Raw genomic sequence first — 16,876 nt, 5'->3', positions numbered from 1 at the left:
GAGAAGTGCTCACTAACACAGATTTAGACAGATTTGTGAACAATATTTGAGAGAAATAGGCCTTTTGTGTACATAGAAAAAGTCTTAGATCTTTGAGTTCAGCTCATGAAAAATGGGGGCAAAAACAAAAGTGTTGTATTTATAATTTTGTTCAGTGTAAGTAACAAAGCACAAAGCTTATTGCGATTATTGGGTGGCTTGCGTGCTACAAATGATGAATGGACTTGAAAACGTTAAATATTATTTCCAAGCATTTATACCGTAAATAAAACAGCTTGTGAATACACCTAACGTTAATCACTTCAGAAAAATCAACAATAAGTTAACCGAGTTGGAGCCAATAACGTTTGGGGGGGCCCATACTAATTTTTTTGCATATGGGCCCGGGGCTGACTTGCTACGTCACTGGTTAAGCGTCAAAGAGTGGTACATATAGACGGATTCAAGTAGAGAGTGAAATGACACTATATTTGTTGTGTCTCTATGCAAGAACAGGTAATTGGTTACATATGCCATTTATCTCCACATCTACATGAAAGACTTTTGACTATGCATAAAATCTGTGTCCATTTTTCTGTTATTCTGGCAGCCAACTTAGACAGAAAGATATTGTCTGGATGACATATGCGACAAACCAGCATTTATTTTGTTTGTCTGAAAAAATCTGGATATTTTATTTAAAAAGTGAAATATACAGGATCCAATGCTTTGAGCCTTAGAAACTTTGGCAATACACTTTAATTGTATGGGAAAATGCAGCTCAGACATTCTGCTAAATCTCTCTGAATCAAAGTCAAATGGGTCTGGAATGGCATGAGGGTGAGTAAATGATCACATAATTTAGGGTGAACTTTCCTTTTAAAGGGCATGCCAAAAACTGCCAGCACATGAAAGGTCGTGGCAGCTCTAACAGGGTCATATGCATGATTAGAAACCGTGGCCTTGTGGACCCAAAATGTGGGACAAAGGACTCTGGATTAAAGTGAACACTTCAGAATAGAGATAAAGCGACCTCTCCGTCTAGTCGTTCCTCTTTTGCGCTCTCTCTCTTTCTCAAATTAAGCTGAAAATGTATGTGCTCAAAAATATGAAGCGGATAGCTACGTTGCTGCTCATTGGCTGTTACGATCCCTCATTTGCCTACTGCGCATTACACACAAATGTTTATTAAACAAAGATTAGATTTGAATGAACAAGAAATGTCATAAAAATTAATAATTTAATTCATCATTTAATCCACAGCTGTGGCCAGATAGCTGAAAATGGGCTTGTAAACCCCAAATATCTGGTTCCAGGCTATTTAGCTCAATATCCTAAGAGCAGAAACACAGCTTTTGCACATATCCACTGCTTTTGTACTGTTCCTTTAAGGATATCAGTGTCCAATCTTACCCAATAATAAACTGAGATGTTTATTTAGAGAAATGCCCTCATCTCCCGATGGTTGCTTAGCAACAACTGTATTATTTTGGGCAAGGGTGATTAATATTAAGAAGTGTTCTCTGAATACCTCTGCACAAATCCTCCCCACTTCTGCGTTAACGTACGTGTGTGTTTCTGCGTGTGCGTTTTGTGCCATCTGTGAGGAAGCAAAGCAAAGACACACAGTGAATACATTTCAATTAAGTTAGATTATGTTTAATTAACCCTCATGTTCATTTGAGATTGATTTGACTTATTTGTTGTTTTTATGACTCAGAAGCCCCAATGACTCACATCATTTACAAATAATAATAGCAGTTATAAAAATAACAATTTAATAAATTAATCTGAGCCAATCACAATCCAGTAGGTAGGTACACTGAAGCTTTTTCCCTCTCTTTTCCCACAATTTTCAGAAATCTAACTAGCATCCATTTCAGTAATTTGTGTTGACTGGACCCCTCCAAAAAACATTTTTGAAAAATACAATAAAATAAATTAAAATAAACAACTGACAGGGGTGTACACACAAAAAAAGTTAGCATGTAAAAATTCATTGCATTTATTAATGCTTTGTATCCGAGTTTTCTGAGACTCCAAACAAAAGTAATGAAGCAATTTTTCATAAAGGACGGTTGATGCATGTTATGAAGCTGAAATTTTGTTTATAATCAGATCTCATAAAATTAGAACAAGCAATGGAGTTTCAACCAGATATTTCAATGTTTATTGGTATATTTTCGAGCCCTTGAGGGCTCTAAGAGCCCATACAGAACATGAAGGTTAAGATGAACTCTCATCAGTCCAATTCAATATATATAATACAGATAAATAGTCAAGTCTTTCCTGCATTGTTCCTTTCTATCTGTTCATCTTGGCTGGCAACTGCATAGAGACAGGAAAAAAGGTCACCTTTTTTCCCTTTTTCCATGTTGAATGTGAGTCAGCCCAGTTTCTTTCTGACTCGTTTTTTTTCCTTTTCTTTGTTTGTCTGCGATATTTGAGTTGTGCTTGTGTGTGTGTGTGAGTGCCCCTGTTGTCATTAATAATGTTTGGATGTGATGGGTTCACACACAGCACACTCTATCCGTCTCTCTCTATCCTTCACTCATCATCCCATCATCCCATCCTCTCACATCATCATCTGTTCCGCGTCTATGGCAGGGAGCATGACAAATGATTTCGATAGCTCATCCCTCATAATAAGCATGTTTATAGCAAAGTAATGGCCATATACATCATACATATCACATAGTATTACACAGTAGCATCAACAAATGCTGGAAATAACTAGTATTAGTCCAGCAATATCCTCTTACCTGCTATATACTTATAAAACGGTATGTGTTTAAGTTTGCATGTGTGTGTGTGTGTGTCTGTATCTGTGCGTGTCCAATAAGATTTCTGCAGGAAGTGCTCAGCAAGGAGCGATTCCCTCCTGAAACGTTCTAAAAGCATTAAATATTCTTCCACCAGCTCAGAATTCTGTCTTCATCTCTCAGAACCTCCTTGCATGGTCCTTAATGCTCTTCTTTCCTTCAGAATCGCTCTCTCATTTCCACTGCAGTTAACATCCTAATATACGATTCCTTACATTTTTTTTAATATTATTAGCCTAAATAAGATGACAAAATACACAATTACTGTAACTGTGAATGTACTTACTTTTACAATTTTCCTTACAAAAAATAACCATAGCCTATGGTTTTACTATTAAAAATAAATAACTAAAACATTATATAAAAAATAAATAAAAACAAAAAATGGTTACTATAGTTAAACCATGGTAACCATGCACAAATAAACCATGGATTTACTACACTAACCATGGTATTTGTACAACTGTGGTTTTAAAAATGGTAATCAATAAAAAACATGGTTAATTTTCATTTTGCTGGGGTAAATTTAATGTGGTCTGTGCTACTTGCGCGTTTCTTTGTTTGTTTGTGTTGTGAGCATTTGCAGCACATGTGCTGCCAAACTGATGAAGATGTTTTCTTAGTTTGCTGGTGCTTTTTCTATTTGCATGAGTTTTCTGAAGTTGCAGCGTGTTGAGCTCTCTCGGCCATCGTGCAATTATCATACACTTGTACTCACAGAATAAGTCGAATAATAGCAATTGACTGAAAATCTTTAAATGATGCTACATCCTTGCCACCAGGTGTCATTATAAGTCTAAGACGGCATCATTTACTGAGAAAAGATTTGATATCACTTATTCACTACAATAGTAACTTCATTTAAATTAAAATTCTATTTAGGTTCTCATGATTCTACAAAGTATTTAGAAATACAAAAGTGTAGTTTTTCAACTAAATTGAGAAAGAGAGATGAAACTGAACACAACACGACAAAGTTCAACTCTATTGGGTTCTATTATTCAGCTAAGCAGCCCACAACACTCACGCCGTCTAATCCTATAAATTACTCATCATGTGGTCAAGTGTGTCTCTAGTCGATGAGTGGTGTCCTTTAACATCCTAATATACGATTCCTTACATTTTTTTTTATATTATTAGCCTAAATAAGATGACAAAATACACAATTACTGTAACTGTGAATGTACTTACTTTTACAATTTTCCTTACAAAAAATAACCATAGCCTATGGTTTTACTATTAAAAATAAATAACTAAAACATTATATAAAAAATAAATAAAAACAAAAAATGGTTACTATAGTTAAACCATGGTAACCATGCACAAATAAACCATGGATTTACTACACTAACCATGGTATTTGTACAACTGTGGTTTTAAAAATGGTAATCAATAAAAAACATGGTTAATTTTCATTTTGCTGGGGTAAATTTAATGTGGTCTGTGCTACTTGCGCGTTTCTTTGTTTGTTTGTGTTGTGAGCATTTGCAGCACATGTGCTGCCAAACTGATGAAGATGTTTTCTTAGTTTGCTGGTGCTTTTTCTATTTGCATGAGTTTTCTGAAGTTGCAGCGTGTTGAGCTCTCTCGGCCATCGTGCAATTATCATACACTTGTACTCACAGAATAAGTCGAATAATAGCAATTGACTGAAAATCTTTAAATGATGCTACATCCTTGCCACCAGGTGTCATTATAAGTCTAAGACGGCATCATTTACTGAGAAAAGATTTGATATCACTTATTCACTACAATAGTAACTTCATTTAAATTAAAATTCTATTTAGGTTCTCATGATTCTACAAAGTATTTAGAAATACAAAAGTGTAGTTTTTCAACTAAATTGAGAAAGAGAGATGAAACTGAACACAACACGACAAAGTTCAACTCTATTGGGTTCTATTATTCAGCTAAGCAGCCCACAACGCTCACGCCGTCTAATCCTATAAATTACTCATCATGTGGTCAAGTGTGTCTCTAGTTGATGAGTGGTGTCCTGCTCTCTCTCTGCTCATTCTGAAGGCAGAGCATGGTCAGAGCCGCCACAATATGCTCCAATCTGCTCCTGTTTCCAACATGCCTGGATCCAGAGTCTCCGCCAAACAAACAGACGCGGCTCCATCCACCACATACATACACACACACACACACGCGGTTCAGTTCAATGCACACGCTAACAGACTAGCGCACATGCGCGAACAAGCACATCTCAGTCTGTTACATATATTAAAGCGGACGGTATGCGTGTGTTAACATGCACAAGGAGCTCGGATCAACACACACACGCACAGCGAAATCCAAAAGAAGGCCCACTGAATGTTTCGGCACCATATGGAACGGCTATTGTTGGGAGACAACAGCAGATAATTAGCATAGAGGATTTGCATTTATGAGAACAACTTCCATTCAGAGCGTAAACAACATAGGATCATAATGCTGACTATAGCAGCTATCTGTCAAGCAGGGGAACTCCTTTCTCGGGCGTTAACACACACACATACGCAAATGCTGCTGCTGCCGAGTTAGTGCATAACTGCATGGCATGAGTTTAAACATTCTTGATGAGTCTCTTTTGGTAACAGTTTGACGTCTTTTCAATAACAAAAACAGTTCACCCATTTTTGAAACTGTTTTTGCTTGTGTTTTTGAGAGTAAATCCAACACAATGACTCTCTTTTTACTTAGACAATTCCTTGCACAAACACAATTCAAATGCTTGAACCACATCGGCTGTGTTTGGAATAGAATACTACCGTACTGCTTACTCTGCAGTATGCTGCATAATGCCTATTACAGTATTTCAAAAAGACAGCACACAGTGTTTTACTGTAATAAGAGGAAAATTCCTGGATTAAAAGTGAATTGTGCCCATTATTTGCATGCGCTTTCTGCTGTTGCTATACCACGACTGGGGTTTTTTTTTTGCTGGGACTGTAGAGCAATTGGCTCTTTAAAATGCCAAAAGTGCATTCTGCTGCACCAAACACCTGGATATATGCCCGGTTATAACGCTCTTCTACATAATTTCATCATTATTTGATGAATTAATTACTGCCATGATCAATAAAAATTTTTAACAAACATCTCTTTAAAGTAGTATTCAATTTACTGCTAGCTTTCCATAAGCAATATGCCAAACAAAACATTATTGTCAACGCTATTTGATGCAAACTTTAATGGCATCAAATAGCACTGACTTTTGTAGAACTGGTACATTAAACTATGCATCATACACAGTGCCTTTCAAAAATTAAGGGTAAGATTTTTTTTTTTTTAAAGAAACGTATAAATCAACGATGCATTAAATTCATAAAAATGACAGCAAAGTGACTCAATAAAAATGATCAATTTTAAATAAATACTGCTCTTTTAACCTTTCTTTTCATCAAAGAATAAAAAAAAAAAACTATCATAGTTTCTACAAAAATATCAAGCAGCAAAGCTGTTTTCAACATTGACAATAACAGACAATATCAGTATTTTTAAATACTGCAGGCTGCTGAAAATTACTTTTTAAAATATATTAAATGAGAAAACATATTGCACATATTGCGATGAAATATTTGCTTTGGGTAGCATAAGAGACTTTCAAAAACATTTAAAATAAAAAATAAAAGATCACTGACCCCAAACTTTAAAATGATAATGTACATTGATGTAGTGTATAGCCCCTGGCAGAAGCACCATTGGCCACTAGTGTCCCCTAAAAAAAAACAAAACACAAATAATGCCCTCGGCACTTGATTATTTAAGATGCGAGTGATATGACAAGAAAGTGGATTTCATTCAGAAACACTTTGGCTACAATAGTGCAACTGTTTGAACCTTTAATTTAGTGAGCATTCTTTTTATTTCCATTTTGTCATCCAGGTTTGTGCAAACATTTTGGCAGACCCTTCAAAAAATGGGTCAACCAGACAAATTGTGAAAAACCATGATTGATATCGCCTCTGACTCTTTTGTCACCCTGCAAATAGATGGTCAAGTCGAGTGCAGTGCATCATGGGATACACTATTCCACGCAGTGTGCTGTGGATCTACATTGCACATTTCAACAAATGTAGCAGGTCATCCGGGTAATCCATGCATTCAGAAAATTTGCATACTGCGCACAGCATATTACATACTACGTTCTTACAAAAATTGTACATGGCATTACGAACAACCCCCCTCTCCTCCCAGCACACATGTACACAAGCAGAAGCTGTTCTTACCGAGCTGCACGTCCATGGTGAGGAGCTTGTTTTCAGAGGGAAAGAGAATCCTGGGGGGCTCTTCAGTCAGAGGAGCTGAAACACACACACACACACACACAGCGTTATTTTTACTAAGTGACATCAAGCACCTCTGATGAAGCACACACTCTCTCCCTCTCTCTGCCCACACGTTCGTGATTGGATGAGTAAACTCCAGCATCTCGCCATCAACATCTCAGCGAGAATTGTCTTGGTCTCCCCAGTGCTCTCGTTTCTGTTCTTCTTGACTTTTTTTTCCCTATCCATCAATCCTCCCCACATCCCTCTCTCTCCAGATCTTCCGCTCCCCATGTGGGCACGATGCTCCAAATTCCAGCTCATTTCCTTCAAGTCAGAGGTGTGTACGTGTCTTTCTCTCTGGTGATTATGCTGACTGTGTTTGTTCAGTCGGCTTTTCTCAAGCACAGGATTGCTGTAGGTAATACTACACGCACCGTGTCACAGTGGCTGCATACGTGTGCGTTTGAATTTGGCTTGTAACTCTTAAAACTCGAGGATGTATATTTGTGTGTGTTTGTCGTGGCTCTAGATTGGTTCTGGGTTGCGAGTGTGTGTGTGTGCGCGTGACGTGGGGGGTGCACTTAATAGACAGCGAGCTGGTGGAAGTTTAAGCCGCGCGATCGCTCATCCAAAATCCAATTTTCACTCGGCGGAGGAAAGCGCACTGGCCCCTCCCAATGGATTATTCCGGGTGACTGACGGATAGCAAACAGCAAATTAATGAATTACGCTTTCGGAATATACACATCTCGCTGCTGACCCATGCTGCTCATTTCCCTGTTAAAGTTGTAAGGGAAATGGACACATTAGTTCACTGGAAATGGACGGTATGACTAAAATCGTAAATCACTGTGTAAGAAAACCAATATCACGGTAACGGTATATATCACAATGTAGCGGTATGATGAAAATTCAACAATAAATAATATTGGTCATGTGCTAGTGCTTGTTTTTGGATATTAACAACTTGTTTTAAAGGAATACCCTATTTTATGGAATATAAATCGTTTTTTTATCACCTGAAAAGCACTGTGATTTATATTCTAAAGTGACTTATATTAAAGCAATTAACATCAAGCACACAAAAGTTGCGCAAAATGCACACATTTGTACCGAATGAAAGAGGTACCTGAGCATTTTTAATGGTGCATTTACAGTACCATATATCAGCCCGGTAGTTTCAGTTTTATTTTAAATAAATTTGTTTTGGGCTTGACGTTTATAATAAATTTATGTTTTTTTATACTTATATTTTTCATTCCTGTTCTGTTCTGAAAACCAATACATTTAAAGGATTTGTTGTGGAGTGAGGGGAATTACAATGTTTATAGTGTTTATAATGTTTGCAACTTTTACATTATTGAATGTAACAATAAAATGGGACTTATACACTGATGCAACTTATCTGTGTTTTTTTTTTCCTCTCAAAAATGCAAACATTTTGACCCATGTGCAACCTGTTTTCTGTCAAATATGTGACCCTGGACCACAAAACCCGTCATAAGGGTCAATTTGAAATTGAGATTTATACATCATCTAAAAGCTGAATAAATACATTTTCCATTGATGTATGGTTTGTTAGGATAGGACAATATTTGGACGAGATACAACTATTTGAAAATGGGGAATCTGAGGGTGCAAAAAAAATCTAAATATTAAGAAAGTCGCCTTTAAAGTTAAAATTTTAATTAAGTCCTTAGCAATGCATATTACTAATCAAAAATTAAGTTTTGATATATTTACAGTAGGACATTTACAAAATGTCTTCATGGAACATGATCTTTACTTAATATACTAATGATTTTTGACAAAAAAGAAATCTATAATTTTGACCCATACAATGTATTGTTGGCTATTGCTACAAATATACTCTTGCGACTTAAGACTGCTTTTGTGGTCCAGGGTCACATATGGTAGTTTAACCAAAAATGAAAATTTGGTCATTATTTACCCACTCTCATTTTTTTGTTCAGTGGAGAAAAAAAAAGAAAAAAAAGTTTTTTCAGACTGAAGCTTCAAAAAGGACACCAGGCACAAACTCGTTCTATATTTCTAAAGTCATATGATAGTTTTAAGAAACTGTTTTGTATAAGACAGAAATTTAAGTTGAGTTGGATCTTGATCTTCAATGAATCAGCTGATCCAGTTCACAAAACTGATTAATTTACAAACTGGACTCATATGATTCTTGAAACTACAACCCTATTCAAACTGTAATTGTTTCTCATGGGGATGACTGTAAAAATAAATTTGCAAGGCTCCTCAGAAATAAAACTTTGGAAATAAAAGAAAGAAATTAAAGAGGAAATAAAATAAATAAAAAAATTTAATTTTAAAATACATGCACATTATTGTGAGGCACAACAATTACCATACAGCACATGGCAGTGGTCAAATTAGCTATTACAAAAATACCCTAGGTCCACGTGATAAACAAGAAGTGAATAATAACAATAATTTTGGCCTGGTTCTTTTTCAGAGCCATCAATGACTTCGGATAGTTGTAATACAGCACACCTTTACTTTACTTTTTTTCTTGCGACCTTCAGTCCTCATTCATTGTAATTGCACGGAAAATGCAGCCAGCAAAGCCTTCAGAATAATCCTTTTGTGTACCACAGAAGACGGGTTTGAAACAACATGGGGGTGAGCAAATGATGAAAAATAATTTGCAATTTTAGGGTGAACTATACCTTTAAAAGATTTTTTTGAGAATATGAGGCTTTAATGAGCCTGTCAAGACTGTAACTATCATAACATGCTTTAAACGCAGCTTGAGGACGCGTGGAGATTGAGAGGACGAGAGAAAAGAGAGAAAGAGAGAAAGAGAGAGAGAGGATGAGTCACCATACAAATTGCTTGCTGTCTGGTAGAACAATTACACAGCTAATCTAAGCAATGAGCAATGTAGTGTCACCACGACTCGAACCCACAACCATGACAAACACCCTCAAAATGAAGATGCTATCGTCTCTATGTCTAAAAGTAAAAAGAGAAAGAGCGAGACAGAGAGGAGAATTCACTAAGATTGAACTGTGTCCACTGACAGCACCATTTATTTGCGAACACTGTCTGTGTTGTTTTAGCGCCCAATTCACTAGCGTTCACCAAATCGGTTCTGAATTCAGATAGAAAGGAGGTGTTTGTGCAAAAAAAGAATCAAAATGGTTAGACCTGATTGTGATTCGTTAGAAGCTGGTTTTTGCCTTGAAATACCGGATGCAAAAATGGCACGACTGTTTAGTGAATTTGTCCCTGAGAGAGAGGAATACAGAGGGAGATGAAAAGAGAGAGATAGAGTGGAAATGTGGCTTGGCTCTGAAGCAAGGGATGAGTGTGACGGAAGGATGGCGTGATGCAGAAGAGGAGAGAAATAAAAACACTCGGGCCAGCTCGGTGGGGAGACTGGTTACACACAGCGGGAGCGAAGCTACAACCCAGAAAAAACTACAAGAATCAGTCCGCTTTTAAATTCCTTCATGCTCTGTGTGTATTATCGTTCTCTCTGACACACACTCACACACATGCGCAGAGTAGTTTCTGTGTGTGAGATGAGTTCACGGAGTTTGAGACTGATATATTGACAGACTGCGAGTAGGAGAGGTGTGATAGCACAGGCTCCCTCTGAGGTTCACAACTCTTCTTCTCTCACACACACACACACACACACACACACACACACACACAGGCACAGATACATATACACATGGCCAAAAACACACATTTCATAAATGTATATGGCCCAAAAAAGTAACTGGGCATGCTTAAAATTATATACATTTCTATGCATTAGATAACTGTACACATTTCCAAGTTGGAAGTCTGAATTTGAGTGGTGCTCTGTTGCACTTTTCCAGGCAGGAAGTTGCACATTCTGATTTTCTGAGTTGAATGGGACACAGAATCACTAGAGGCACCTGTGTGAAATTGAGGGGAACTGACTATTACTTCCACTAAAATGACCATGGAATCAGCTGGTTAGAAGTGATAGTAAAATATGTTAGTAATTGCTAATGCAATTACATTCATAAATTGTTTAGTGTGACTTAAGTGTCCAAATAGTTTTTGGAAGCCACTACACACACACACACACACACACACACACACACACACATTTAAATGGCATATTATTGGAATAGGAATATTAATAATAATAGTAATAATAAATCAATTTATAATATATTTTTATATAATATTATTGATATTGAACAGCCCAGAAAAGGTACAGGTAACAAGGGAGCTTCAGTAGAACAACGGTGAACTCATGTCAGATCAGATGAAATGTTGTCAGGCCATATGTCAGTAAAAACAAATTTTCCTGTCCTGTCAGCCGTCATACTGTGTTTGTAGCACATGCTCTTCAATTGGACACACAAATGCGGCGGCGCACTGTATATAACTCCATATTCTTCTACTTCATATACTTATTTCATAAGTGCAAGAGAAACTACGAGCATGCAATATCATAGTTATGTCGTCAGTTTTGTTTCTGTATATTTCCTAATTGCTGAGGGGCAAAGGTAAATATGACATTTATTATAATGGGTTTACGTGAAGATTGTTTTAAGTTAACTTAAATTAAGAGTTGTTATTTATTTTTTTTTATCTAATAATGAATATTAAAATGGATAGCTCTCAATTAATTAATGACAGAATTTTCATTTTTGGGTGAACTATCCCTTTAATGTTAGGTGCAATTAATTGCGATTGATTTCAGATTTGTTTTGCATAAATTATAACCATTTAGAAAAAAAGATTTATTTTTTCACAAAAATGCTTTACATTGCTTCAGAAATAATAACTACAATTATACAGTATAAGTATACTTTACTTTTAATTTGTTAATTTGTTAATTGTTGTTTGGCTCTCAATTATACTGTAATGTTGAATGGGTATAGTAAATGGTTAAATATTAAAAATACAAACAAACAATTAGTACTGGTATCAGTGATACTCGCCTTCAGTCATAAAAAATATGTCATTAAACAAATATCAAAAACATACTGTATTTATGTTGTTTCTACATTAATTTGAAGATTGAATGTGAAATTATTGCAATATAAAAGTATATTTAAAAACTTTAAAGGAATAGTTCACCCAAAAATGAAAATTCAGTCATTAATTACTCACCGTCATGCCGTTGAAAACAAAAATAACGACTTTATTCGTCTCCTCCATGTCACCCTATAGCGCCATTTTGAGAGCATCACATACGTAAACAACGTATGCAACTTATGTACGCAGATACGTTGTTTACATTCAGATCAAAGCGTAAACAACATCCAGCCTATCCGCGTATGGTGCTGCTGAGATAGAACAGCATATGTTGTTTTCGTATGTGATACTCTCCAAAATGGTGCTATAGGGTGACGTGAAGGAGACGAATTGTGGAATAAATTATTTTTGTTTTCTTTGCGCACAAAAAGTATTCTTGTAGCTTCGTAAAATTACGGTTGAACCACTGATGTCACATGGATTTTTTTAACAATGTCCTTGCTACGTTTCTGAGCCTTGATCATGTTAGGATCCTTGCTGTCTATGCAGGGTCAGAGAGCTCTCGGAATTCATCAAAAATATCTTAATTTGTGTTCCGAAGATGAATGAAGGTCTTACAGGTTTGGAACGACATGAGGGTGAGTAATTACTGGCAGAATTTAAATTTTTGGGTGAACTATCGCTTTAATGTTAGGTGCAATTAATTGTGATTAATTTCAGATTTTTTTTGCATAAATTATAACCATTTAGAAAAAAAGTTTTATTTTTTCACAAAAAAGCTTTACATTGCTTCAGAAATAATAACTACAATTATACAGTAAAATTATACTTTAATTTTAATTTGTTAATTGTTGTTTGGCTATTTTTTATTAACAGACATCTTTTTAGATCATCAGTCAACAAATGTCATGTTGTCAGGATGATGGCAGACAGAGAGCTGCAGCTTTATTTCACACAATTTAATTTAAACCGTCTCATTCATAGATCATTTCAAGTTTATTTTGATTTGAACCTGACAGAAAGTGATGTCATCTGAGTGGGAGAGTTATTCACTTTCCAATTAGTCTGTCCATTTCCTCTAGTTTGACACATTCATGTGGATTTGTGGAACACCAATATTTAAAAATAATTATTTTGTGGTGTGTATTTTTATTTTCAAATGTTGCCTCAGACGTAGGACTCTCTCTATCATAGTTCATATCGCATAACTCTTCTTAGCCGGTATGCAGTGTGCAGTGCAGGTTAAATAATTTACATGGCACTCTGACTACTGTAACACTATTTTTCCATTACAGATAAACCCAAAACAAGGGAACGGCTAATCAAAATCATGCACCTTAAACGGCCAGAGAACCTTGTACACTGATGTAACGCACACCTTGTGGCCTTACTTAGCAACAGCTTAAACTACAAGATAAACCCTGTGTGATCTTTAGCCTGCAAAAGTGTCCTAGCATCAGCCAGAGCGCACGGTTCGCTGGCGAAACTAGGGCAGATTTGATTCTTGGGAGGACACGAGAATGTATTCATTGCGATCACTGTAGCACACTGCGCTGGATACGATTCATTTTTGTAGAGCATTCAGAATATCTGACTCTGTATTCAGTGATGACAGAGATTTTCATGCTGTGCATTATTCCTGTTCATATGTCCTTGAGAAATAAACTGTGAGATAAAAGGAAGCTCTGAGGGGAAGAACTACTGGAGTGGAATGTAAAAAAGGTGGAATGTGTATTACTGCCGTGTGTGTGTGCAGGGCCGGAGCTAATGGGGTGAAAGGTGGGAATTATTCTTGGGAACTAAAAGTCCAGAGGGGCCCATAACAATTGAGACAGGATTGATGTAGCATCTGGTATAATTATTTCAATATATTTTCCATCAAAATATGTCCCCCCCCAAAAAAAAGATAGGAAAAAAGCAAAAATAACGCTTTAACCAATTTTAGTCAGTCATTCAAGTTGTTTAATATGTGATCGCCTAAACCTAAATGAGATATATTACATTTTGTAGTATACTGTATATTACTAATATAATACAAATTTATGTAAAATCCATTAAAATCCGAATATAATGTATTTTACATCAAAATATGTAATAAAATAATTGTGCATTTCACCTAAATGAAAAAATTAAATTTTGTATTATATTTTAATATTATTAATATAATACAAATTGATTTAGAATTCTGGATAATTCATTTGTATTTTACATCCACATATTTCACAATAATGAAAACCAAACCAGTCCCCTCTATCTAAATAAAAAACATAACATTTCATAATATATTTTCATATTATTATAAAACTGATCCTGTATAATTAATTAAATGTATTAAAAATGTTTATTAAAATAAATCATAAAACATGCGTTCATGCGTTTCAGTCCATGGTCCCTTCCACCTAACTAAAAAAATATAAAATTTTGTAATTTATTTTAATATTATTAATATAATATAAATGATGCAGAATCCTGTATAATTAATTAAACGTATTTTACATACAAATGAGTAAAAATAATGAAAGCATAACTTGGTGCCCTAAATCTAAATGAAAAATATTACATTTTGTATTATATATTAATATTATTATTATTATTATTATTATTATAGAAATTGGCATAAAATCCAGTACACTTAACTGTATCTAGTAAAAATATGTATCAAAATATGTCATAAAATAATTAATACACAAATTGTGCATTTCAATCTATGGTCATGCTACCTAAATAAAAAAATATATGTAAGTATGTCTATATTAGGATAAGAAAATAAACAGGATTTGGGTCGCCCGCTAGCTATGGACCTGAATAAAAATACAATTATAATAATAATAATAATAAAAACAATAGCAGTCAACAGAATGCCCTCAACATAACAGAAAATAAACGTGTGTGTGTTATTGGGTGACTAAGAGAGAGTTAAGTTGTCGCACTCTCACTTAGCGGCATCTGTAATTAATCCTTAATTAAATATGATTACATAACTCTCTACTGATTACGGGCACATGTGCACACACACACACACACACCGACACTCACACACACAAAACACACACACACTTATCTTGTCCTGATTACACTTGACAGATGCAAGGTGTTGGGAGCATGTGTAAAGAACGTGCTACGGCAGCCCCAGCGCACTATAGGGGATTTTAAGACAATGGGGGCTCCAATCAACATGGAGATCAATGGATAAACAAACAAAACGCACTCTTACCTGTGTATCATCTTGTAACCACTTAATACCCTGCCACTCAGCAGCGCTTCCCTAGCCATCTATAGTACCCCTGTAACCCACAAACCCCTCTGTCATCTATGGGTGACTGGATCGAATCTGGGCGACTGCCCTCGCCTGACCGTTTCCATGGAGATTCAGTGAGAAGGGCACGGGTTGGTACACGTGGGAAAGGTACAGGAAGATTGGCATTGTCCCTGGATTGCTCCACCGCAAGTCCCACCCGGGCACACACGCTTACAAGCTTTCACTGCTCTAAACCTGCCGTTGGCATGGACACCACGCAAGTGTCCATGGAAACCACATTGTCTGTATTAAAATAGCAATAGGAAATGCAAGCTACTTTTGGAAACTGTTTTTCTGCAAGCGCTACTTCATCCAGATCGCACACACAACTCTGCATCCGGAAGCTGGACGCCTCTTCTAAAAGTCTTCTAAAATTCCTAAGCAGAAATAAAAAAAAGTGACAAATAAGAGATTATAGGGGTCTTTTTTTTCCTCAGAAGCAGGTTAGCTTAATTAAAAGGTCTCTATTTTAATCGCATTGCTGACTAGGACAATTTGTGATTTTTTTTTAAATAGGTGAAATGACTGTAGTTTCAAGGACATTCTTATTCATTTGAAAATTTTAATTTTATTGAGACATGAAACCAACTTTAATATGTAAAAAGATAATTTATATAGCCTGTGGTTACCAAGGCATGCTCAAAGCAAAGGCCTGAAGTAAAATAAAATAATAATGAGTAACCAGAATAATGAATAATTCAATTACATTGTAGTTTTGATAAACTGAAGGGTGCTAGAAAATAAAAAGTGTTTGGAAGTCTCTGACACTCTAAAGTTACTCTTCTTTAGCTGAATCTTTTTTTTCATATATAATAAAATTGTATATTATATTATATTAATTATATTACATTACATTACATTACATTACATTATATTATATTATATTATATTATATTATAGATCACACTTTATTTTAAGGTCCAGTTCTTGCTATTAACAAACCATTAATACTTAATTTGCTGCTTATTAATAGTTAGTAAGGTATTTGTTAAGTTTAGGTATTGTTTATACAGAATATGTGCTTTATAAGTACTAATAAACAGCCAATATGTTATTATTAGGCATGCTAATAAACAACTAGTTAATTGTGAGAATGGTCCCTATACTGAAGTGTTACTATAATATAATATAATAATATAATATAATATAATATAATATAATATAATATATTATATTATTACTAGTGGTCTATGAGGGAAAATACCTACATAAATAAAATTTCCTTCACAAACCGCTTGTTTCAGACACATTATTTGATAGCCTTATATAATGAATATAATGAAGTTATATAAAAAAACATGATTTGTCCCATTAAGTGTTCCTCATTGCGAAAAAAATCTGATGCTTGTATTCATTACTGAGCACCTCAACCATTTCTAATGATTTTATATTCTCTGTTGCCATTTATCTAATTAAAAAAAAACAGATACATTCAGCTACATTTTATTATTTTTTTTTCTGTCTTTGTAAAACGATATGTTTTTTTCTTCGACTACAGGCCAAGCATGATGAATCACTGGGTGAGA

The 16,876-nt window shown here is 35.3% G+C and overlaps 1 protein-coding gene across 1 annotated transcript in view; it reads right to left on the bottom strand.

The window, feature by feature from the left end:
- il1rapl1a (interleukin 1 receptor accessory protein-like 1a) overlaps nt 1-16,876 on the bottom strand; it is a 90,917-nt gene that overhangs the window by 13,630 nt on the left and 60,411 nt on the right. Inside the window, exon 6 of the mRNA XM_016454194.1 lies at nt 7,016-7,090. Coding sequence (XP_016309680.1) covers nt 7,016-7,090 — 75 coding nt within the window. The remainder of the gene's footprint in view (nt 1-7,015; nt 7,091-16,876) is intronic.

Source organism: Sinocyclocheilus anshuiensis, unplaced genomic scaffold (assembly GCF_001515605.1).
Source record: "Sinocyclocheilus anshuiensis isolate Anshui unplaced genomic scaffold, SAMN03320099.WGS_v1.1 scaffold976, whole genome shotgun sequence".
Lineage (NCBI taxonomy): Eukaryota > Metazoa > Chordata > Actinopteri > Cypriniformes > Cyprinidae > Sinocyclocheilus > Sinocyclocheilus anshuiensis.
Note: the sequence above shows the minus strand (reverse complement) of the source record. Positions and strands in the feature narration are given on the sequence as shown.